Here is a 24379-nt window from a genome sequence, read left to right as displayed (position 1 = left end):
CAATGATTTCTGGGCATGGAATTATTATGCATCAGTGGCTTTCCTTGAGACGCTTAAGTTCTATAAGTTTTTCCTAAGCAACTAGTTGGAAACAGAGTTGAAGTGGCCATGTTATTAACAAGTGTTTGGTTCCCTTCGGAGTTCTGGGGCATGAAAATCCATAGAGAAAATGGCTCTAGGACCTCAAATTACAAGCAAAGTGTTATAGAGACCAGTTTCTTTACATTCAATTTAAGAGACCACAAAAAGGAGCATTTTTTTTTTCCTGACATGGACCAGGCCAGAGCTTCAGTGCTAAATACCCACACCCTAAACATGAAGAAATTGAACTACTTTTCTAAACCTGGAGAAATACAGGATTTTCTTTTAAATTAAAAGAGAGGTGGAAAGTGCCAAATAACCTCAAATGAGCCATTGGCCAAGTCCTCAGGGAAGGTTTTAACTTATAAGGATAAAACACCTGCAGACAACGATAAATCATAGAAAACAGAGCCTTCTGCATAAATAGCTGTGATTTACATTTATACTCATGCCTAAGTATAAGAAACTGATGCACTTTCTTACTTTTTAAGGCTTCTAGTACTTCTAGGAAAATCGTGCAGCAACTTCTTACGATATTCTATCAACAATTCATGTAATCGATCTTCTTTCCTTTCACTTTCTTCGATGGTTTTTGTAGTCAGTTCCAAGAGCTCAGTGCTGGTTTGGAAGAGGCGGCACGCATAGCAGGTGGATTTGGCTGTCTCCATCTTGTCCCCAGTAAGCACCCAGACTTTCAGACCTGCTGCATGCAGAGCTTCAATGGTCTCAGCTGCTTGATCTTGCAGCCTGGGAACACAAAGGAAACCTTGTTATCCTCAAAAATTCCTGACAGAGATTCTGTAAGAAGGCTTGCAAAAGAGAGTATTTTTACAATTCACAGCAATGCTGGAGTCCTGACATGTTATCAGTTGGTTTTCTTATATACCCTCTACTCTTTCTGGGACTGTTATCTCTGGCATGGTTTTACTTACTAAAATGAATTGCAAGCAGTGAGGTTTGGAAAAGCCAACGACATCTCTTTAGGTAAATGGTATCCAATGGCATAATGGAGAATCATCCCTCTTAGTTAAAATGTTCATAAACTCACCAAACATGCACTGTCACTTTACTGCATTTCATTAAATTTTATATCTCACCATACAAATACTTAAAATGGTTCAAAACGGAAAGGGCCAAACACATTCTAGTGAGATATCGAGGGAAGTTAGTGAATCCCCATTGCTGAGGAGCTTTGAGAATAGGAAAGCCAACCATCCCGAGTGAGAATTTAAGCATAAATCCGAAAGGCAGAGAAGAATACTTTCCTTGAGTTCCCTTTGGTCAGAGAGTAAGAAAGAAATAGACTAAATGAATCCCATTAAAATTTCAAAACCTTCTGATGTGGCTGAATATATATATGTATGTATGTTTGTAACTTTTTTTGGTTAAGTCTCAAAATTTGCATTTGTAATTTCTTAAAAACTCCTAAAATATTAAGAGTGTAAAACCTATTCTTTCAGGCAGATCAATGCTGAAGCCCTACAATCCTGTCTAGTAGAGCTCAGCCTGGAGAGTTAAAGCAAATTATTTGACAGTATGCAAAAACATGCTCTCACCTGTTGAACCAGGTTAGAATGAGCTCTCATTGAGAGTTGTCTGCTCTAACCTGAATTTCCTTTCTGCTCATTTCTGTCTGTCAAAATCTTACCACTTCTATCAGGCACCAGTGCAAATGATGTCTAGCACAAAGCTCTCAATACATCACAAGACTATTTCATAAATATCTGCATAAATAAATGGATGGCTTTGTAAACATTCAAAAGATCTTAGAGATGACAGATTCGTTCTTCTAAGCCACAAATATTTTTAAAAAAATCACTCCCACGAACAGTTCAAAGTCTGGTCTATCAACAGATCTGAATAGAAGATTTCAAAATTTGAGAATAAATTACCAATCTGAACAGATACCACCCTAAATGACTGGTCATTAAAATGACAAGAATATCATTTTGTAATTACTTGTCTTCCACTGCAGTGGCTCCAATTAAATTCATGTTTGTCTCAATATCATCAAAAACCTTTTCCATTTTTTCTTCTCTGTCTTGTAAGGCCATTTTTGCCTCGATAAGCTGTCTGTTAATTCTTTCATAATCATCTGGAGTGATTTCTTTGAAGGCTACACAAAGTGTCCGATACCCGTCCTAGGAAAAAAGTAGATCTCTAGTTATCCAAATAATTGAAAAAAAAAAATCCCACATCGTTTCACTGCACAAAAGAAATTCTGATATGTTAGTTAGAAAAAAAAACACTAACAGACTGCAACTAAAAGGGTAACATTCAATTAGGTTCGGAATAGCAAAATAATAATAGCTCTTAGAGAAAAAAAAAAAAGCAGAACATAAACCAAAGATTCTTGAAGTCTTCAAGTCTACCAATTCTGAACAGAAACTTGCTCTAGGATACTGTTTTACATTAAAATAAGGAAAATAATATTACTAAATCCCCAAATATAAAAATAGACAATAAAAAATAAGCTAAAATTCATTCAAACATTTAAATAGCAATCCCATCAAACAGTCATCTTTAGCATTTCTAGAGAGATGTAGGCTCACCATTGCATTACGTTCCACATGGGCTTTAGTTAACTCAATTTCATGATTTTGCACCCTGGGGAAGACTGCTGAGTCTGCTCCTTTACAAAAGAGAAGTATGTCTCCTAAAATAAATAAAAAACCAAGTTCTCAACCTAGAATTTTAAGACCGGTATTGGGATTTTAATAACAGGTAACCATTAAGGTGGCCTCTCCCACTCAGCTACTTGGATCCTGAGCCTGCCTGGCAATGCTCCCCCAAATGGAATGAGACATCTTGACCTTTACTCTCATAGGACAATGCCCACTACCTCTTAAGACCAAGATGGACACAAATAACTCAAGAGTGTACAACAAGTACCTCTGTTAAGACGTACTTCCTTAAAAAAAAAAAAAAAGACGTACTTCCTTTCAGGGATCATGGGAGACTGTCCTCAAAGAGCTCCTTCTGAATTCTCTTTGAAAACGTTGTCAAGCATGTTCTAAAGTGCATACATGGCATCTACTGATGTCAAGGACCAAACCCACATGCAAATAAAACCATTTTGAATGAACTACAGAGGTTACTTTAAAAAACAGTGGCTTGGTAGTTTGTACTGGAAACTTGAAAATAGCACTGTAGAATGCTAGTATAAGTACGGCCTTATATCAGTCCATGCATCCGGCAAAGTAGTCACCGTTGAGCATTAAGAAAGACACTTCACCCTTATAAAGCAAAATGCTGAGTTCAAGAAGTTAAAAAGAAGTGTAGCTCTGAGGTCAAGGCCCTCAGCAGACCACTTCCCCAGATGTCACACCATTTGAGTAGAATGCATACATGCATGTGTATAGGTAAGAATACCAAGGATTTCAGATGTTAAGTGGTTTTCTTTTTTCATTTTCTCTCACACATCCACAGTGTGTTTAAAAGTCACAAAACAAATTCGGCCTTCACATAATGAAATCAATTTCATGACCTGGCAGTCACATCACAAAGTATGAATAAAGTGGGAAATGTTCCCTCAAGGGTCTGTCTGTATCTTCCCATTTTCACACTAAGGAATTTGGAATAGATTTAATAAAAGGTAAATTACGAGGATATAAACCAAGGAAAATTTGAAAAACCACCTAGAGACAGACAGTCACAGTCTCTCCCTCTCTCTCTCTCTCTCACACACACACACACACACACACACACACACACACAGAGGCGTATCTGGGAGCCTGCATATAAGGCAGGAGTGCTCCCCCATGGCTCTTGCTCAATCCGAGCAGAAGGTACCTCAGCTACCATGGCTCCTCCGAAGGACATGGGGGAACCCTGGGGTGATGGTACTGCTTCTGATGCAAAGGGCAAGCTTCCTTACTCTGTCAAACAAAGAGCCCAGCATGCTAGAGTAAAGCCACCATACCCTTTCCCAGAAGTCTGGCCCTTAGTCATCCCTAGCTTGCCTGCTACCTGGAAGTAAAAAGCAGCGGAGAATTCGGAAGGTCAGGCAGGGAGAGCCAGTGACTCTCTACACTCAAGAATTCTACTGCTAGTTAATCTCAAACCACCCAACTGTACTGGGCTGCCACATGTAGACATTACTGGTGATTGGCCAGTACCACGAACTATAAAAAAGTCACCCTTTCAGTTTCTGTTTGGACACTCAGGACTGAAGAGTTCAGTTTCCAAGAAAATGCATATACTATCCACTGACAATTTGGCAAACCGAACATATGTGCTTATATAAATACCTTAAGGCATACACAGAAGTTACTGCTTTGCATGACTTTAGGTAGTCATCTATTACTACATGAGATATTTTCCTTTCTTAAAATAACTGATCAACATACAAATCTACAAATGGAAAAAGAAGAGAAAGAGAAGAAGAGAAGAAAAAGAGAAAAAGTCAAGTTTTTAAAAAGTATACTTGCGGGCACCTGGGTGGCTCAGTTGGTTAAGCGACTGCCTTCAGCTCAGGTCATGATCCTGGAGTCCCGGGATCGAGTCCCGCATCGGGCTCCCTGCTCGGCAGGGAGTCTGCTTCTCCCTCTGACCCTCCCCCCTCTCGTGTGCTCTCTCTCATTCTCTCTCTCGCAAATAAATAAATAAAATATTTTTTAAAAAAATTATAAAAAGTATACCTGCTTGAGTCTTCACAATGACACTCATACGACGACGGACAGAATCGAAGTTTAAGGTGTGAAGAAGTTCATACCTTTATGAGGAGAAAAATGAGAAAAAGAAAATACCTAGACCACACTGGGAAAAACAAACCGCCACAGAAACATCCTGAATAGAATTCTCCCCTTTTGGTAAGGGTTGCTGGCTGAGTACAGGACTGGCACTTTCCGTTGGGACTTTGAAATTTTTCTGCACTTAGAATGTGGTGTCAGAGGATGCCAGTGTTGCTTAAGGGCTATCTATATCCTCGCATTAGATTACTGCAAATGGGAAGGGGAGAGTGACTACACAGACAAAGAGCTGCCCAGCCACGCCATTTCTGGAGGGGTCTAGAAATAGTCCCACCCTGCCAATTATTTTAATCATCAATGGGGTGCTTACTATGTGTTGAGCATAATGCTAGGTACTGGAAAATAGACATGAATCTGCCTGAGTTCCTTCCCTCAAGAGGCTCATTGTGTGATTAAGGGAAGTGGAGGGTAATGAGATGACTAACTCTCAATCTGCCATACACAGTAATAAAGGAACTCACTGGGCAGATATGAAAGCACAGAAGGAAGATATCTGAAGGAAGGCTTCCTGTTAGAGGTAGTGTCTGGGGCTGTGTTCTGCAGGAACGACATGATGAAAAAAGGGTGTCATGGCATTGTGAGTAGAGAAAAAGGCATGTGCAAAAATAGTTCACTAGGGGCGCCTGGGTGGCTCAGTCGTTAAGCGTCTGCCTTCGGCTCAGGTCATGGTCCTAGGGTCCTGGGATCGAGCCCCACATCAAGCTCCCTGCTCCGCGGGAAGCCTGCTTCTCCCTCTCTCGCTCCCCCTGCTTGCATTCCCTCTCTCGCTGTGTCTGTCTGTCAAATAAATAAATAAAATCTTTAAAAAAAAATAGTTCACTAAAGCTTGAAATCTAGTCGATAGCGGCACAGCAAGAGGGGTAAACAAGGGCTGGGAGCTGAGAACATTGTAGTCCATTTCAGAGATCTGGAATTTTATCCTAAGAGCAACAGGAATTTACTGAAGGGTTGAAACAGTGGAATGATATGATCAGATTTGTACTAAGCTAATAAATCAGATGAAAGAATGCAGAAGAGTAAAAATAAGAGTTAATTATTACAAAAACATGGGGAAATATTTTCTGAAAATGAGCAACTTGGACGCACGTATTTGACCTAAGAATATTTACTATGAAGCCTGTTTGTGATGGGAGTGAGCAGGTCACCAGTTCTGGGATGTGTGTATGACTAAGAGATCTACGTGTAGCATATCATTTGGTGTTGACCAGATGGGGGCACTGTTGTGAACCGGCTAGAATCTGGACTCTAATAATGATCCGGGCTCCTGGCAGGCCAAAGAGCCTTCGCCTGGCTTTTAAGCATCACTTCCCAAAGGGGTACATTCCCCAAACACATCTACACATATTACAGGTTTCTGAGATGGGTCTCATGAGATGGTAGGGGCCAGAATAGAAGTCAGATAAGATAATTACATTTCAAGTTCAGATGAAGGAATTCAAATTAATCACAGAACCTAATTAAAACCTGCTATTAAGCCAAGGTGGTTTTGTTCATTGGGATCTCTGTAGGGAAAAAAAAAACCCCAAAAAACCCCAAAACACTGCTGCATCAGGGTACTTGCCCTGGGGCTCACACTTGAGCACAGAGAACAAGACAAAGCTTCTGACACCAAAGCTGCCATGACTGGCTGAGCTTGCGATCCCAGAGCGACTGGCTGGGTTCTAGACAGCAGAAGGTTTCATGCAAGTTGCTGGATTTTTTTTGCAATGTGTGCTGGAGACCTAAAATTGGCATCCATGTTTCAGAAAGTCCAGGCAGATTCTCACTGGGGCTATTGGACCCATATGTGAACCAAATAGGAATAATTTCCATGTCAAGTCCCAGTTTCTACCCCTCTATGAAAAATATCTTCTACTCCAACTATATTTACATAAAACTCCAACTGGGAAAGCAGAGTCTTACACATTTATGGATGTAGTAAGTTTCCTTTGTTGCCCTTCCTAAATCCACCCAAGGTTAACTGTGGGGTTAAGACGTGATAAACATCAAACACATAGTGCTACTTACTCTTCTATTTCTTTTCTTTGGTTCTCTACTCTCATATGGCCATTCCGAATTCCTACAAATGTGAACCCATACCTGTCAAAAGCAACAAAAACACCTCTGTGTATCTCTAAAGAACGATTAATTTTCCCTTGCACTGGGGTTACTCATACTTGTTTATTGTTTTCTTCTCCTTTGTGTGAAAAAAAAAAAAAATCAGTCTATAACTATACTTCCCTTTACTGGCTGAGATGACAGGAAAGAGGAAGTCAAAGCCCAGTCACGACTTGTAATCAAGAGGCAATTTGTAATTCCAATTCTATAGCAAACACATTGGGTGACCTTTTAACCACTTAATCATCTCAGGCCTCAAGGGTAAAACAGGACTGTCAGTTACAAAGTGATGCCAAGGGGCGCCTGGGTGGCTCAGTCGTTAAGCGGGTGCCTTCGGCTCAGGTCGTGATCCCAGGGTCCTGGGATCGAGCCCCACATCAGGCTCCCTGCTCGGCGGGAAGCCTGCTTCTCCCTCTCCCACTCCCCTTGCTTGTGCTCCCTCTCGCTGTCTCTCTGTCAAAATAAATAAATAAAATCTTAAAAAAAAAAAAAAGTGACACCAAAATTGCTAACAGCACTTCAGAAATAACATGTGTTGTACAAAAATTGGCCATTGTTATAGAATTTGCAGAATATAATATGAACATTTGGACTTCTGGTTGGTATGCATAAATACTAATGCAAGTTACATCTATGCATTGCTATTTTCTTATTGGTCTTAATTGGCTAGGTTTGGGGAATTTTTCACACACTTTCAAATAAAGCAGTTTGGCTTTTTATTAAAGAATATTTATAAGATAAGGTTATTGAAGCAAACAGAGAAAAAACAACTCCAGTCCTCCTGTGATCTCACTTTCTCAGGAGAAGGACAAGAAGTGCTTACTTTTTTTTTTTTTTTACCCTTCAAAAATGCTAATGTATTTCTCTACAACTCATCTCAGGGTTTTTAAAACAGCCTTACTAAGGTATGACTGATACAAAGAACTATACATATTTCATGTGTCCAATTTGAGAAGTTTGGACACGTTCAAACACCCGTGAGATCATTACCACAAACAAGGTAAGAGACCTATCCAACACCTCTCAGAGCTTCCTTGTGTCCCACTGGTGTTCTGTTGCTTGTGGTAAAGAACACTTAACATGAAATCTACCCTCTTAACAAATTTTGAAGTGCAAAACACTGTGTTGTTAACTATGGGTACAATGCTGTACAGCAGATCTCTAGAATTTATTATTCATCCAGCATAACAGAAGTGCTTACTTTTTAGCTCCTTTCACCAAAGCTATTTCATCTGGTGAAGAGGACATGTAAGTTAATTCAGCTGATTCTGTAGGTCCATCAACAGCATCATTTGTTTTAATTTCTACAGTATGACATAAACACAAGGCACGCAGAAAGAGCTCTTCTCGGTTCTGTTGAACAGTAACAGAAAAATGACTCTATTATATTTTCCCCTTGATCACCTGGTAGTCAGTGAACAGAGAAAGGGTATTAATGTGAGAAAATGTTGTAACCTCCAGCAAACTGAGTAGCAGAAATTTCTAAATCCCTAATACTCAAATGAGCTATATATCCTCCCCTTGTACCTAACAGCATCCCTGGTTCTCAGCTGAAATACCCTAGAGGCTGTGTTAACTCATTCAGGCTACTGGGGTGCCACCTAATACTAAATCAGTGAATTCTTTATGGCCTAAAAGAGTTCATTCAGTATCCAATTCACAATCTGGCAATAGCTCAGGTGCAGGGAGACTTGGGTTCATTTAATGTCTAGATGCTCCTGGGACTTGAATGATTTGAAAAGACTTCATTCTTGAAGCAGCTCATATTTTTAAAGACAAAGCATAAAGAATTATGATCATACAGACAGGAAAGTGAAATTTTTGCCCAAAAGCCATTTTCCACAATCCTCCCTATTTATAAATTCTACTTGTTAACAATTTCCAGAGGTGTTAGTGAAACGAGAAAGTTGAAGTCAAAAGAGCAAATGGTTATTTCAAAGTTGGTGTCATGCACTCAGTCTTCATTTCTACTACACAAAGTTAACACATGCACACATACATTGATTTCTCAAGGTAAAATGGTAATTCAGAAAATGCCACCTTATCTGCTTTGTCAAAATACGTTAAGGGTCCATCAGTTTGAGAGAGTCCATCAGTCTCCTGAGCTGCACCTTTATACTTGTGCCCATCGATGCAGCACTCAATGAATTCCATGCTATTTTCAGTGAGTGTTCCAGTCTTGTCTGTAAATATATAATCCACCTAAAAACAAGGACACAAACAGATGCAGTTTTACCTTCTTTAGTGTGATTAACTTTTTGTTAAGCTGTAAGGCAGGGCTCTTTTCATATCCGTAGCAAATCACTGTTTCTAAGACTTGTCAAATGTCAGGTAATTACAAAAGCAATATTATGAAAAGAGTGGGAAAAAGGGGCGCCTGGGTGGCTCAGTCGTTAAGCGTCTGCCTTCAGCTCAGGTCATGATCCCGGGATCCTGGGATCGAGCCCCACATCGGGCTCTCTGCTAGGCAGGAAGCCTGCTTCTCCCTTTCCCACTCCCCCTGCTTGTGTTCCCTCTCTCGCTGTCTCTCTCTCTGTCAAATAAGTAAATAAAATCTTAAAAAAAAAAAAAAAAGAGTGGGAAATGAATAAGAATATTTTTTAAATTAAAAAAAAGTTTTTATTTTAAGTAAACTCCACACCACATGTGGGGTTCAAACTCACAATCCCAAATTCAAGAGTTGCATGCTCCACTGACTGAGCCAGCCAGATGCCCCTGAATAAGTATTTCTTTTTTAAAGATTTTATTTATTTGACAGAGAGGGGGAGGGAGGGAGGGAGGGAGGGAGAGAGAGAGAGAGAGAGAGCGAGCACAAGCAGGGGGAGCGGCAGGCAGAGGGAGAAGCAGGTTCCTCACTGAGCAGGAAGCCTGATGCAGGACCCAATCCCAGGATCCTGGGATCATAACCTGAGCCAAAGGCGGCCGCTTAACTGACTGAGTCACCCAGGTGCCCCAAGAACAAGTATTTTTAAAGGCAGTGAAATAGTATCACATGTCCAAGGTAGACACACTCAAATACAGAAGATAAATCGTAAAGGTAAATGTGGCTATTTTATCAAACTAAGAAACTTACAGTTTATTACTTATCTATTTTGATGTAAAGAAGTTCTAAAATAAAAGTCAATTTTCCAAGTGGGAAATAAGAATATACTGACCACTTATTACACACACACACACACACACACACAGACACAGAAACAATATTTGACAGGAACTAAAATTAACTAGGATGTAACAAAACTTTTCCTTGAAAAGTAAAATTTTCCATGAATATACTGGGTTGAAGTAAAATGCACTGTGTTATATACTATAGAATCACAGAGTATGGATGGTCAGGGAAAATAATAGTATCAACAGTTACTTAATTAGGAGACACAGTAAGTCTTTAATGTTCAAAAACATAACTGAAGTTTCTTTCCACATACTGTGTATATTTTTAGATACTCCTGAAAAAAGTTTCCAAGTTGAAAAAAAAAAAAACAGGTTTTATAATAATAGGTTAAAGTATAATGTAAGCAAAAAAAGTATAATATAAGCATTCTTTCATAAATAATGGAAAAAGTAACCATGCAAAATAAACCATTTTGAGCATTTCCATTTTATCTCAGTTTTTATCTCTTCTATTTATAACATCTGGCTTTTGGAAACCCACAATTTTATCTTCCTTTTTGGCAACTTATGCTTAAATAGTTAAAATTATGGGCTGACAGGAACAAGCATAAGCACAAGATGAAGGTTTTCATTATGTAAGGGAGAAAGAGATGAACTCCAGCAGTAGTTGCTTTCTAATTATTTTTCAAAGCTTTTCACGGTAGCAAGCACTGGCACAAATATAGCATTTCAATCTTCCTTTTTTTGCTCTGTTAGCCAGCCAAGTTTGAATTCTCTCTTTAAATTAATCCAAGTGGTATTATTCCTGTATCATCTAGATTTTTCCAGTTCAAACAAAACTCTCTGGGACTTTTTTTCTGATCAAAATTAATTTACCGTCCTTTTCCCCTGAAGGTTCTCCTGGGTTACTGCACCTCCTACACTTGGATGAGCATTAACCCATTTAGAAATCTTTTATAAGTGTTAAAGGTGATAGTTTAAAAAATATATCGCGCAATTGTTTCCCTACATATAACGTTTTGTGCAGTATGGATCTGCATACAATTACTCTCACAGGTATAGGCCAACAAATTATACCCTAACACAGTAATTATCAAATCATAGCGTGCATCACACTCACTTGGAGGGCTTGTTAAAACTCAGATCGCTGGCCTCTATTCCCCAGTTTCTGATTCAGCAGCTCTGTGGCAGGGCTGGGTAATAGGCATTTCTAATTAAGTTCCTAAGTGATGCTGATGCTGCTGGTCCAAGGATTGTACTGTGAGAACTACTGCTCTAATACGTGCCCTATACTCGGCAAAGGGGGAGGAGAGGATCAGCTGTTACTAAAAAGTATTCTCATATTTAAAAGAGAAAGAGGACTAATAAGAGCGAGAGGCTGCTGCTTGACCGACTCTCAATAGCCTCTTCCTCCTAGTGGTGGGTTTGAGCCTGCTGGAAAGGCACTTCTCTATCAGCAAGCTCAAACTCATCATCTTATGGATGTAAAGCCTAAAGTGAGACAGCTGTTCTGGGTGGAAAGAGCCCTGAACTAAAGGTTCATGAAGGCATGGAAATGCCTATTTTGGTCAAAAGTTTTCATATCGTTCAACCTAATGTTCACCACCTACTAACTTTGTGACCTTGGAAAATTCTCATCTCTGTAAACTTTAAATATTAACCTTAAATAACCAAGCCTGCTGCACAAGGCTGTAAAGAGTGGAAAATAAAGTATAATAATAAATGTTTATAAATTATAAGGTATCATATAGATGCAGATAGTCATTGCTGTTGACTTGACCAAAATCACACAGTACTGGACTCTTTCCACCATCTCACTCGCCCTATTTTTCTAACCAATTATGATCACATTGCTATAGTTAGGTACAATATTTGTGTTTCCCTAACTGAATGGTGAACAACTTGAGGGTTTCTTGTTTACTTTTTAATAGTAACCTCAGTACCACCAACATATTCTTGCTATATAGTGTAAGTTCAATACATTAACGGTGGGATTGGATTATTGGAATCAGAGTATATACCCAGACACACCATTAGGCATAGCTGTAAGACTTGAAGGGGATATAAAGCAGGAGGCTGGGGCGCCTGGGTGGCTCAGTTGGTTAAACGTCTGCCTTTGGCTCAGGTCATGATCCCAGGGTCCTGGGATCGAGCCCCGCATCGGGCTCTGTGCTCCGCGGGGAGCCTGCTTCTCCCTCTCCCACTCCCCCTGTTTGTGTTCCCTCTCTCGCTGTCTCTCTGTCAAATAAATAAATAAAATCTTAAAAAAAAAAAAGGCAGGAGGCTACCCCAAAATATTTTCAAGATGGGTTAAAACCATTTGGTTGCCTAAAAGACTGATGCCTGATCATAAAAGACTCTATTCTTTTCCAACTGAACAGTCTACTTCCCTTTTTTTTTTAAAAGATTTATTTATTTTAGAGGGAGGGGGAGAAAGAGTGCACGGGCGGGAGAGGCAGAGGGCAAGGGAGAGAGAATCTCAAGCAGACTCGATGCTGGGCACAGAGCCCAACTTGGGGCTGGATCTCACAACCTGGAGATCATGACCTGAGCCAAAACCAAGAGTCAGTTGCTCAACCAACTGTGCCACCCAGCTGCCCCTACTTCTTTTTGTTTCTCAAGTCAAACACTGTCCTAAACATATCTTCCCATTTTTTAAATATCAGTGTGGGTCAGTTTTTTAGGCTCCACACCCAGCATAGAGCCCAATTCGGGGCCCAAACCCATGACCCTGAGATCAAGACCTGAGCCAAGACCAAGAGTTGGCCACTCAACCAACTGAGCCACCCAGGGGCCCCTCAATGTGGTTGTTTTAAAAGAGATTAAGTATTTGCAATGGTATCGATGGGACCTAATTGACACTGCTTTTTATAACATAAAAAGTCCTACAGATCTAAAATTATGACTCATCAAGGAGGAAACCAGTTACACTCAATTTTGTGCGTACTGGTCCATTGAATGCTAAATGGCCCAGGAAACTATTTCAAGACTTCTTTGCATTTTCATTCAGGTAGTTTCCACACATATAACCTGATAATGAAGGCAAGTTGTTTTTACACCATATAAATTAAAGTGGTGGTCTGGCTATTAACTTAGTGATTTGACTAAATGACAATCACAGCCAGAAAGGCAGGTTTTGGTAGGGTAAAGAAGTGGTGGTTGAAATGAAAATTGTAGTTTCTTGTCACTGATCAAATTTACCAGATCATTACCCAAAGCTCTACTTTACTTTCGGCAGTGTGAGTACAGCCTGAATGATAGAAATAAGATTACATTGCTGAGGTGGGGATCTGAAAGATGTAAAGAATCTCATTTAGTGGCATCTGCCCTGGAGATCCTGCCTGTCTCTAGGGAGCATTAGGAGTCGCGTGCGCCATGATGGCTGTTCTATTTGCAGTACCCGGGGCTATCGCCACATTCATCCTTGGTTAGGTGAATCCAGAGAGCCAGGCACTGGATCTAGAACAGGCAGATTTACTCAACTAAATCACCTGTCAGGGAAAGTTCACCAGAGGTGGCTTGTAACTCAATTTTTTTTTCATGCAACAATGCTGTAGATGGATGCTTATTATTGGGACTAGAGTAGTTCTATTCAGACAGCTCTGTTCCTGGATGAAAATTTCTGGTTTAAAAAGGCTAACTAAGGTCAGCTGTGGCAGCTGAAGTCACCTTCAAAAAAATCTTCTGGGAACAATATCTAAGGGGTAAAAAACATTTGTTCATTCATTTCTTGTTCTATCCTTAGTGACTCAGTATCTCTGTGGGATGCAGATTCCACAGTCTGGGATCCTGGAGTCATGTAGTCAGGGCTCAACAAAAATGCTATCTGGAGTGTCCTTTCACCCTTTTGACTGTAGTTGCTAAGATGGCACTTCAGTTTAGGTAAGGCTGGGTAAAGAACAGAAAGAGCGGGGGCAGCAGGGGGCTAAATTCAGGAAGTGAGTTTTGAGGTGTAGATGCAACTTGGCACCATTTAAAACAAGTGTGAGGCCCTGTTCCAGCCGCACAGTTCCATTAACTGAATTTGCATCTCCCAGTCATAGAAATGACATTTCCACAGCCTTGACATTCTAAATATCATGAGAATTAAATGAAAGCCAAAAAATTCCCCCAGCTTGTGAAGATCATTACGTGACACACAGTAAATTCAGACAAAGGGAAAAACTTTCTCCATACTGATGAGAAAAGCACCTATGAAGTCATCATTTGAAGAATGACAGCTAGACTGTACTGCATTGGAAAACAAATGCACCTGGGTTAGAAATGAGGCCACAGCCTGGGTTGTGTTGGTATATAAAACAAAAAGCATTTTGAGGAGTACATGCCCTCACATTTTGCCTTCATTTAAATTCCTGCACTGGAATCAACAACTCTGCTTGCTAGGAATGTATTCCGTCTGATCAGAAATGTACCAAGAAACGTCAATAGGACAACTCTGGTCAATGTTGCTTATGGAACAAAACCCAGTTACAAAATAGCTTTATTTACTACCGGATAGTCTATCCCCATATGGTAACAGACAGTGATGAGGACTTAACTACATGTGTCCGTTCCAAAGCAACAGCCCATAATCTTACACCATCACCAGGTGAGTTTTAAAGAAAATTTCCGTAACATTCAAATTTAATATACAAACTGGGATACTCCTCAAAAATGCCAGCAAAATAATTAAGGCTACAGCTATGAAAACATTGCTTGTCTTCATTATATGCCTGCTTTATAAAGGAATATTTGAATCACATTTCCAAATGGGAAATGGTCACATATATTGGTAAGCCAGAGTATAAGAACAGGTATTTTCAAAATATTAACTTATTTTAAGTAAAAATACATTCTAACCTGACCAAGTTCTTCATTAAGGTCTGATGTGTTAACCAGGGCTCCTTCATTAATTTCTTCATCATAAAAGTCCTTATCCCACGAAATGAAGAAGGAGCCCAAGAATTTCTGCATTTCTACTGTGACATACATGGATACAGGAATGATAAAGTTGAACAGAACCATAAATGACAGGAAGTCAGTGAACATTTTCAAAACCTAAAACAAAAGAAATAGTTCGTGCTGATTAGATACACAGTTCTAGCAAACAAGTACAAAATAAAGAACTAGTTACCTTTCTATCTTTTTATATCAATGCTGAAAGCACTACTCTTGCTATAAAGACAGTATGTGAAAACATTTAAAAACACCCTCAATTTTATCGTTATACTTCAGTAAATGTGCCTGTTGACTTAACACTTTTTCACTTCCTTAAATTCTCTGCCCTCCCCCAATATGAATGTAGGATCAAAGTTTCTGTGTAGGAATCTATTTATTATGTTCTTATCATGATATATCACAACCTCATCATATATAGTCACATGCCAGAGATTCTTGCTCAGTTGTTTAAAAGTCTTAACTAAAGAGCTAAAAATAAGCACAGATGCCTAAAGTAAAAGAAAAAAAATACTATAAAACTTCTTAAATAGCTAATAGCTTAGGGCTACCATACAACCAAGAGAAAACCCAGAAGCTAACAAAAAGTATCATAATCTGAACAACATTTCAATAAAGCGTGGCTTGGTCACAAAGTGCTAGAGTTAAAATTTTTAGCAAGAGTTAAAAGTTTCAGCATAAAATCAATTACCTTCAAAGTTTCCCGCTCTTTCTGAGTCTTTTGGTTATACCAAGGTTCATCGTTATAGGGGTTACTTTGCCAAACATACTTTAGAGTAGTGCATACTGCAGCTTTGGTCAGTAAGATAAATAAATACACAATCAGGAAGGCATTAATGGATCTGAAAAATAAGATATTATGGATTTAAAAACTATATATTTAAGATATCAACCATGTATAAATTAAATGGTTCAGTTTCCTAAAGCTTCTCCTGTGTACATTGTGTAACCACAGCACAAGCTTGTACATAAGAACCACAGTTATCACTGCAAAAGCCTTATTCTCAGCTGGTAAAGTGGAAAAGCCAGTCCTGACCTGTTTGTTGGTCACCAATACTCCCCAAAGTGCAGTGGCTGACTAGCTTAACACACCTTTTAAAAAAAAAAAAATTAGGATCCTATAAAGTGACAGGAGACACACACGCATACACAGTACCTACTCAACCCTTACAGAAAGAGTAGGTTGTTTCCATTTCCCCAAATCCTAAGAATTTGCAGTAGAGGGTGGGGGAGCAAATGTGAAATCCTCAAATTTAGTATGGATTCTTCTAATCTGAAAGTAGGGCTATGGAGAGGGTGCCACTGATACATGGGATATCCATGGCAACGACAGAGCAAGGTCTATGCTGTAGCAATTGGCCTGAAGCTCTAGCAGGAGACTATTATCTACATTGTTGAACTTCCTTACACAAAGCAACTAATGGAACCCAAACCACTATCCAGCAGCAAAAGGGAATAAATTTGTATTTCAACTAAACTTTGCCCTTGAATAGCTCCACAAGCTTCGGTAAGTCACTCATCTCGGAGACCATTTCTTCATCTGTAAAGCAGACAGGCTAATAGGAGTTACTCTATGGAGCTGCTCAGAGGATTAAACGGAATCAGACATACAAATCACTGAGCGCAATTCTGGAACATAAAAAGTGCTCAATGTGGTAGCTGCTATTATAATTGATGCTGTTTTTTGTTATGGTTGTTATTCAGAATTACTGAAAACTGACTATATCACAGTTTGACTGCTACTAAAGAAATGGTGGTGCACACTCACTTTTCAACAGCAGAACGCTTCTGAGATTTCCCTTGGTAGTTCAAAGCCATTTTGGTTTCCATCCCAGTGTAAACAGCAACTCCTAAGGAATAAAAGAAGACAATGAAAACTAGGTGCCAACGAACTCCCCACCAACTTGGGTCTATCCATTTTTCCCATCTATAAAGTGGGCATTCTTAACCTTAGTCTAGTCACCAGTTGACATATCATTTATAATTTTAATTCTACATACTTTATTTGTCATATTTAAAGTTAGTTTATTTCCCATCTTATAAATTCCTAACACCTAAAAATAGGCTTAGACTGAGTGGCAATTATCAGCAATGTCCAATTTGTAACATGCACTATTTATGCACAGGCTTTACAAAGCATATTTCTGATAAGGAGATCTTAAAAATTGTTCACCATATATCTTCTTGGTATTTTTTAGTGTGGCTCCTTTCAACAAGAGATTTTCAGGTCCCAAAGACCTAAATGAAAAATGAACACAGCTTATCCAAACAGCCCAATAAATATAGCATCATCAACTCTGCCCTAACACACATCTATCTCCAAGGGGTTCAAAATGTATCCTTCCACTTATATCATTATGCTTACTCCCCAGGATGAGCTGAAAGATCTTTCCCTCTGAACTCACTTGAGGGCACAGCACAGTTGGAAGCAGAGCACAAGAGTGGCCAGCAACACGCAGAGGTAATGAGGTGCACAGAGATAAAAGGATTCTGAGTCACAGACAGCAAGAAACAGAAAGAAAAGGCGACAAATAAAAGACTGGGAAGCAGCCATCAAGGTGGGAAAGATACACTGACGTATTTAGAGAGAGTAAACCCGCCTTTGGGGCAATCATTGGGCGCCTGGCGTTTAAATTCCTTTTCAGCGTGGCTTATAAAGGCCAAGTGGAAAAATTGAGGTAATTAACTGGATGATAGAAGAGGGAAGAAAATATCCCTTTTTATATGAATTGCTTCATTATAAATGATTAGCCTTTCATTTTGCTTCAGTCCAAGTAATTCTCTCAGCTTTTTATCTACCGCCTTATCCCTCAATTACTCTCCCTTAGCCACTGTTCTCCAGGTGTACTCCCAATATAGTCTGCCACTGCACAACCAAGAACAAAAAGCACAGTGCCCAGGACAGATTTGGGAGTATCAGTCCAAGGGCCTGGAGCTTTGTGATTCGGGACACCATCAGCATCACCTACTGGGATGCTGGCTGGTTAATCCAGGTTTATTCACCTCTACATCCTTTTCTATAAAGAAAAGTATCTGGGTATTTTAAGGGGCTTTAAAGAGAAACATACCCGCCTCCTCCCGAAAAGGACAGATGAAAGGAACGACAAACTAACCTGGCAACCGCCTCAAGACTATTACTGTAGATATTGATTCGTCCAACAAACCTGCAAAAAGAACATAATGGCAAATATGTCTTCTATATCAAGGTAAAAATCTATATACCACGTAAATGGGAATGAATCAAAATACAAATAATACAAAAGAGGTAAGACTGAATGAACTATAAAAACCTATTATATTTCTGGAAAAAAAGTTATGCTGAACCAACAAGATGTGTAACATTTTCATATTATTTTAAAAAGAATATTATGGATTATAAGAACACAAAGATTTGAAATCGATTTTCCAACCCTAGTTGGCACTGTGCATGCACAGAACACCCCCGCTCATTTATATGTTACATAAATAATTAACCTACTTTAGATTCATGTGAAGAGAGGTTTCTGGTGCTGACACACAACTTTCAAAACCCTTAGTTCAGTGGTTCTTTCACTTGCGCATGCATCAGACTCACTGGAGTGCTTATTAAAGTGGGGATTTCGGGGCCCCATCCCCAAGCTTTTGATTCAAGTGAGAATCTGCATTTCCAACAAGTTCCCAGGTGATGCTGTGCTGGCCCAAGGTCACCCTTTGAGAACCATTGCATGAGTCTTAGAGGGCAAAAATTTTGATTACCATCTTGGAAATTTCCAACCTGTGTTTTTCGGCTGATCTCAACACTGAGCTTGATCTGATCACTTAATATGGCAAGGCACACCATAATCTGCATTTCTCAAAAAATGGCCTAAGGTGGCCTAACTCTCCTTAACAAGAGAGTTATGAGTATTTTATAATTTGCATCATTGTTTTTCAGAAAAATTGAACTATGATTACTATATAGACAAAGTATGATGGTCTGCTCATTTATTCACCGCGTAATAGTGCCAGTGCTGTGGTAGGTGCTGGACACACACTAGTAAGCCAGAAAGACATGTTCCTTCCACTACAGACAGACAAGTTAACAGGGAATTACAATGTAAATGATCACCATTCGGGTGGTGGAAGTACAAGGTATTCTCAAGTCACAAAGCAAGGGCACTCAATTTAGTCCAGAGAAATCAGGAATAACCTTCCCTGCCCTAAAATTCTCCTTCATATTTAAGGTAACTGAAAAATTTAGGCGCTGCCATATAAACATGCAAAAATATATACTGGTCTCTAACACAGGCAGAATCAGTCACTCCTTTTTCTGTGACCCCATGGGCCTTTTACTCCATTCTATTGTGTCGCTGTACTATAAGCCTAGCTTTAATATTTTATCTGCCCTGCAAAGTCTGAGCTCCCTGAAGGCAGGGAACAGCTGTTTTGTTTTATGGTCCCTGTTCCTACTCTCAGGGTGGATACAGAAGAAAGGAAAGAGGAAAGAAGGCATGATGGGAAGGAGAGAAGGCATGATGGGAAGGAGGGAAGGCATGGTTCTCGTAGTAGGATGAATACTTTGTTTTTCCACTACTGTGCGTTAGTGTTAAGCCACATCCAACCATTTGGTCCCCCATTATGACCAACAGAATTCATTAACAAGATGCCTGGCGTGGGTAATTGATGCCATCTGTAAGAGGGAATAGAATGAGATTAATTGGCCCACGTGGGGATTAAACTTGTTACTCTATCCTCATTAACAGCATGCTCTAATCAACCAAACTAACCAGTCTTAAAAATCAAATGCCAAATTTTTGACAACCCACAATGACGGTTAATCAGCAAATCTACTCCAGAAAGCCTAAGAATAGTAAAATAGGGGAAATTACACCATTTCATGGGTCCCTCAACTTAACTGTTTACTGCAGACAAAATGCAGCCTATTTGCAATACTCAGTTCATCATAATCATCATAAAAAAGGATAGTGCATGGCCCCATATCCCCTTCCTCTCTTTAATGTCGGATGACATATAAAGTGGTTTATTTATGTTTTAATTAACTCGGATTAATGCATGAATCTGATAGAGCAGCCTTATGGGATAACATAACCTTAAAATTTGATATATGGTCATGTTTACAAATAACAAAAATAAAAGAAAAATCCTAAGTAAGGTGTCTGGGCCCACAATGATTTATCTTAGGCTGGTAGTGAATAAGGCTGATTTGATTCATTTCCCTGCCAGAAGGAAAGAACAGCTCATAAAAACACGAATGAAGGAGGGCTGGAAAGTGATGGGCGTTTCTTTGCAATGCTGGTGGCGAAGAGCAGGTGATTCTTACTTGTAGAGGTCAGGCTGAGGCTGCTCACATTCAATTGCTGCTCGGAGGGTATCAATGGACTCGGCTGTACATAGTGCAGTGGTATCCCGTACTGCATAATGTGTCTAGATGCAAAAGGCAGAAGAAAAAGCAAAACCAAGAAAAAGGGATTCTTTTCATAATCGTACACCCACCTTATTCCAGTAACACAGTATGTTTTAGTAAGAGGCTTTGGCAGAATAATACAAATACTGATGCACATTTCCCACTAACTAAATTTTATGGTATTATTCTTCAAATATATTACAAATAATTAGAAAGATAACCCTGCTGCAAAGGGATTTAAAAGGTAATGAAAAAACTAAAAGCTTTTCCTGATAGTGACAGCAGACAGAATTCCATTTGTAGCATGCATATCCTTAACTGAAAACCCAATGAAAAATTTAATCTATTTACTTTTTCTTCTCTTTATAGAACTGAGACCTGTTATTTTGCTCACCAGAGTATGGTGATATCAATGTATACACATGAATTGAACATAAATAACCACCCTTCGGGTCATAAGAAGGCTAACATTTTGCCAATAGAAAGAAAAAGCTTCATTAATAGTTCCACTACAAAAATAGCATAATTACTGACTTTGAAAATGCTCAAAGAGGCTACATTTCATAGGAGGAGCAGTGATATGATGTGTCTTGCTTTAGTCAGACAGTTGGGATATTCTACTAGTGTATATTATGCACTTGATTTCCCCAGAACTCAAGGCAGGCTCCAATAAACCCATTTATAAATCATCAAAGGAGGGCTAACACAGACTCGAAGACTGCACCACTTACGCAGGAGGGAAAGCTGTTGCGTGGTCTTCTGGGAATATTACGGAACTGCCTGAGCTCTATTTAAAGCTCTCCCCTGATTGTGAAAACCTATGCACTTTTAGCTGATTTGATCGGATCAACTTAATTGAAAAAGAAATCACTTAAAAGTTTTCTTCCTCTAAACAACTTTTTCCCCTATTAGGGAATCTTTAGGTAGATTTCTTGATTTTTATCTTGACATTTCCTCAAACTTAACTTTGTTTTTGAACAGTTTAAATGCACTAATTTATCACCATGCCCTTGAAGTACAGCTTTAGTCATCTAACAGGCATTTCAGTTCCTGTTTCACATACTGAGTCCTGGTTCTTGACTCCAGATGGAAAAAACAAGCAGAGAAAAGCCCTCAAGGATATACACAGAGGTGAGCACATTAGTGCCCTTCCTTAAAGGCAGCATATAGAGGATCCATCTTTATGCCCTGCGGAGCTCTGGACAACGGCCAAGAACTGATTGCCAGAAAGTACCATGGAAATAAGTTATCCTCCAATTTGAGCAAACTTACTTTAGCTCATTTATAATTCTTCCTAGTTGCAATGAACAAACATTTGCCAAACAAAACCCTAAGGTATTTTTTTAAAAAGCAATCAAACTACTCCAAGTAAGAGTTTCTATATGCCATGAATAAACATTTTTAAAGAAAATATTCACCACTTTTAAAATAAAAATAGACTGACGGTTAGAATACACGAAGTTATTTTTACAGTTACATAGTTTAAGCCTAGAACGACATTCATCTTAAAAAGCCAAAATAAAACATCAAATCGGATATGTCAGTATCAAATGCAAACAGTGCTACAAAAAAAAAATGGGGTGGCTTTTATTTCGGGCATGGATTTGCCTCGCCGAATACCACACTTTTTCCCTAAAGTTGAGTAATTGCTTAGAAGTTCAAACACAATTATATAAAAGCTGCCTTCAAATACAAAACTTGCACAAATAGGAAAATATAAAAGACAGGAGCAGTACTGTATGATTATCCTGAGCTCGAGATGTTTCCGCAAGGTTTACTTTCCGTTACCTTGCAATTGGATTCCCCATCAAGACTGGCTGTAGTAACGTAACAGGTTCCATCACTAGTGAAGGATGATAGAAGAATAAGATCACAGGGGAAGGTTTCATTTGCCTGTACTTCTACTACATCACCAACCTAGTAGAGAGAGAAAAAGAAATATAAACATTCTTAATTCTAAACAAAGCATTCATCATACCTCAAACTAAAGCCAAAAGAGTAGCAAGAGACCGCTCCTGCTCCTAGAAGAGTGTCTCAGCATCCCATGCCACGTGAAAGATGATGGAAGAATATTATTCAACATTCAGAATCCTCGGTAAGGTCAAGGACTTACTGATGCAGTCAGATTACCTTACTACTGAACTTTAATTTCAAATAAACGATTTCAGTACCTGGGGACCCGTCTGCTCTCTGACATTTTTTGGCACTGCTGTTCGATAAACAATGACCGTTATCAGTTCATGAATGAATCCAGAAAAACTGCATGTCTCAACCCGAGCACTTCCTGAACACTGGGCAGCCACTGTCCTACCCTGCATCGTGCATCTTTCACTATGCTTTGCCTTCCATGTGCTAACGGCTATTACTGTTGGGTGCTGGTTCCCTCTTCAGTGCTCAGAAAAACTTAGCTGACTGGAGAGGCATCTATTTTTCCCATAACATTCGACAAAAAAATAATTTTCAAATAGGTCACTTTCCAATAATTCATCTGCTATCAGAAGAGTCCATTAACGGGCGCCTGGGTGGCTCAGTTGGTTGGGTGACTGCCTTCGGCTCAGGTCATGATCCTGGAGTCACAGGATCAAGTCCCGCGGCAGGCTTCCTGCTCAGCAGGGAGTCTGCTTCTCCCTCTGCCCCTCCCCTCTCTCTCATGCTCTCTCTCTCTCTCTCAAAAAAAAAAAAAAAAATCTTAAAAAAAAAAAAGAATCCATTAATATAGCCATGAGAAACGATTTCCTCTCAGCAAGTACCTGAAGCTCAAGTATAGGAAAAACATGAGAAGAAATCATGAACCATTTCTAGTGCAGATGATTTAAAATGTAGGGAATAAATCATAATGGTTAAAAGGTAGAACTTTTTCTTAAAGATTTTACTTATTTATGTATTTGAGAGAGAGAGAGCAGGGGGAGGAGCAGAGGGAGAGGGACAAGCAGATTCTGTGCTCAGCGCGAGCCCAATGTGGGGCTTGGTCTCATGACCCTGAGATCATGACCTGAGCCAAAATCAAGAGTCGGACACTTAACCCACTGAGCCATCCAGGCGCCCCAGAAGGTAGGACTTTGTAACGTGACTTTATGGCCCAGCTCTGCTGCTTCACCATATAAGCTCAGGGTGAGAGCCGCAGATGATTAGAACTCCCTCACAGGATTGGTTTGAGCACGAAATGAGGACAGGTAAAGTGGTTAGCCAAGTACCTGGCACGTATTCACCATTTGATAATTATTACGAATACACGGCAACTACTTTACTCCCAACCTATGAATAGTCCTAACAGGTTTGGGGAAGGATATAAGAAATCGTCCAGAGTTCAGTGCTTCCCAAACTTTTTCATACTGTGGCACAGAGAGAAAATGCTAAGTGTCAGTTTTGTACAGCACCTCAGTTAAAGGGAGGAAGCTGCTCGTGGCAGAAGACAACCCACTCTGGGAGGGAGTCCATATCTAGCACACCAACCTGGACACACTGGTTGTGAAATTCTGAATAAATGACACACACCTGTCTTCTATTTGCTACAGGATTTGGCAGAGAAAGATGGAGATTTCAAGACCTATTCCGAACAATTTTATTTTCTTGCCAATCTCAATCAGTAGCCAAGAGCGACAGCATCAGTAACTGAATTAATTTGTAAATAATATTTTGTTGGAGCTTTCCTTCCTCACTTACATAAACACTTATGTTGCTTACATAAAAAAACCACAATCTATGATTAAATACACAGAAGAGAAATAACAAACAAAATCCTAAATCATCTTAAAAGAAGGAAACACCCATTAAAGGATGGAAGAGGATTCTTAGGCACCTAAAAACCACAAATAGACAATTTCTTCTACAACGTGTACGATTTGCTCAGATATGAACTATAAAGGTTCTGTACCTGGAGTGCAAGTTGAGGCTGGTGAGATGGCCAGAGGGCAGATCTCAGAGGGCTGGCAGGCCAGGCTCAGGGGGTTAGGCCTTACCCTAAGGCAAGGGGGAAGTGGGAAGGGGTTTTTAAAGAAAAGGAACAACAGGGTACACCGAG

General features: G+C 39.5%; 1 protein-coding gene across 8 annotated transcripts in view; it reads right to left on the bottom strand.

Annotated features, from left to right (window-relative positions):
* ATP11C (ATPase phospholipid transporting 11C (ATP11C blood group)) overlaps positions 1 to 24379 on the bottom strand; it is a 174336-nt gene that overhangs the window by 49291 nt on the left and 100666 nt on the right. For 7 of the 8 annotated variants that reach the window (XM_078064938.1, XM_078064936.1, XM_078064935.1 and 4 more), the window contains 14 exons: positions 22147 to 22275; positions 20275 to 20378; positions 18089 to 18139; positions 17149 to 17213; positions 16744 to 16825; positions 15667 to 15817; positions 14880 to 15077; positions 8970 to 9131; positions 8131 to 8282; positions 6840 to 6911; positions 4722 to 4795; positions 2634 to 2737; positions 2041 to 2222; positions 565 to 828 (listed from right to left, as the gene is read on the bottom strand). In XM_078064938.1, coding sequence (XP_077921064.1) covers positions 565 to 828; positions 2041 to 2222; positions 2634 to 2737; positions 4722 to 4795; positions 6840 to 6911; positions 8131 to 8282; positions 8970 to 9131; positions 14880 to 15077; positions 15667 to 15817; positions 16744 to 16825; positions 17149 to 17213; positions 18089 to 18139; positions 20275 to 20378; positions 22147 to 22275 — 1790 coding nt within the window. The remainder of the gene's footprint in view (positions 1 to 564; positions 829 to 2040; positions 2223 to 2633; positions 2738 to 4721; positions 4796 to 6839; positions 6912 to 8130; positions 8283 to 8969; positions 9132 to 14879; positions 15078 to 15666; positions 15818 to 16743; positions 16826 to 17148; positions 17214 to 18088; positions 18140 to 20274; positions 20379 to 22146; positions 22276 to 24379) is intronic. The other variant, XM_078064940.1, reaches the window with a different exon arrangement.

This window comes from Halichoerus grypus, chromosome X (genome assembly GCF_964656455.1).
Source record: "Halichoerus grypus chromosome X, mHalGry1.hap1.1, whole genome shotgun sequence".
Classification (NCBI taxonomy): Eukaryota; Metazoa; Chordata; class Mammalia; order Carnivora; family Phocidae; genus Halichoerus; species Halichoerus grypus.
Note: the sequence above shows the minus strand (reverse complement) of the source record. Positions and strands in the feature narration are given on the sequence as shown.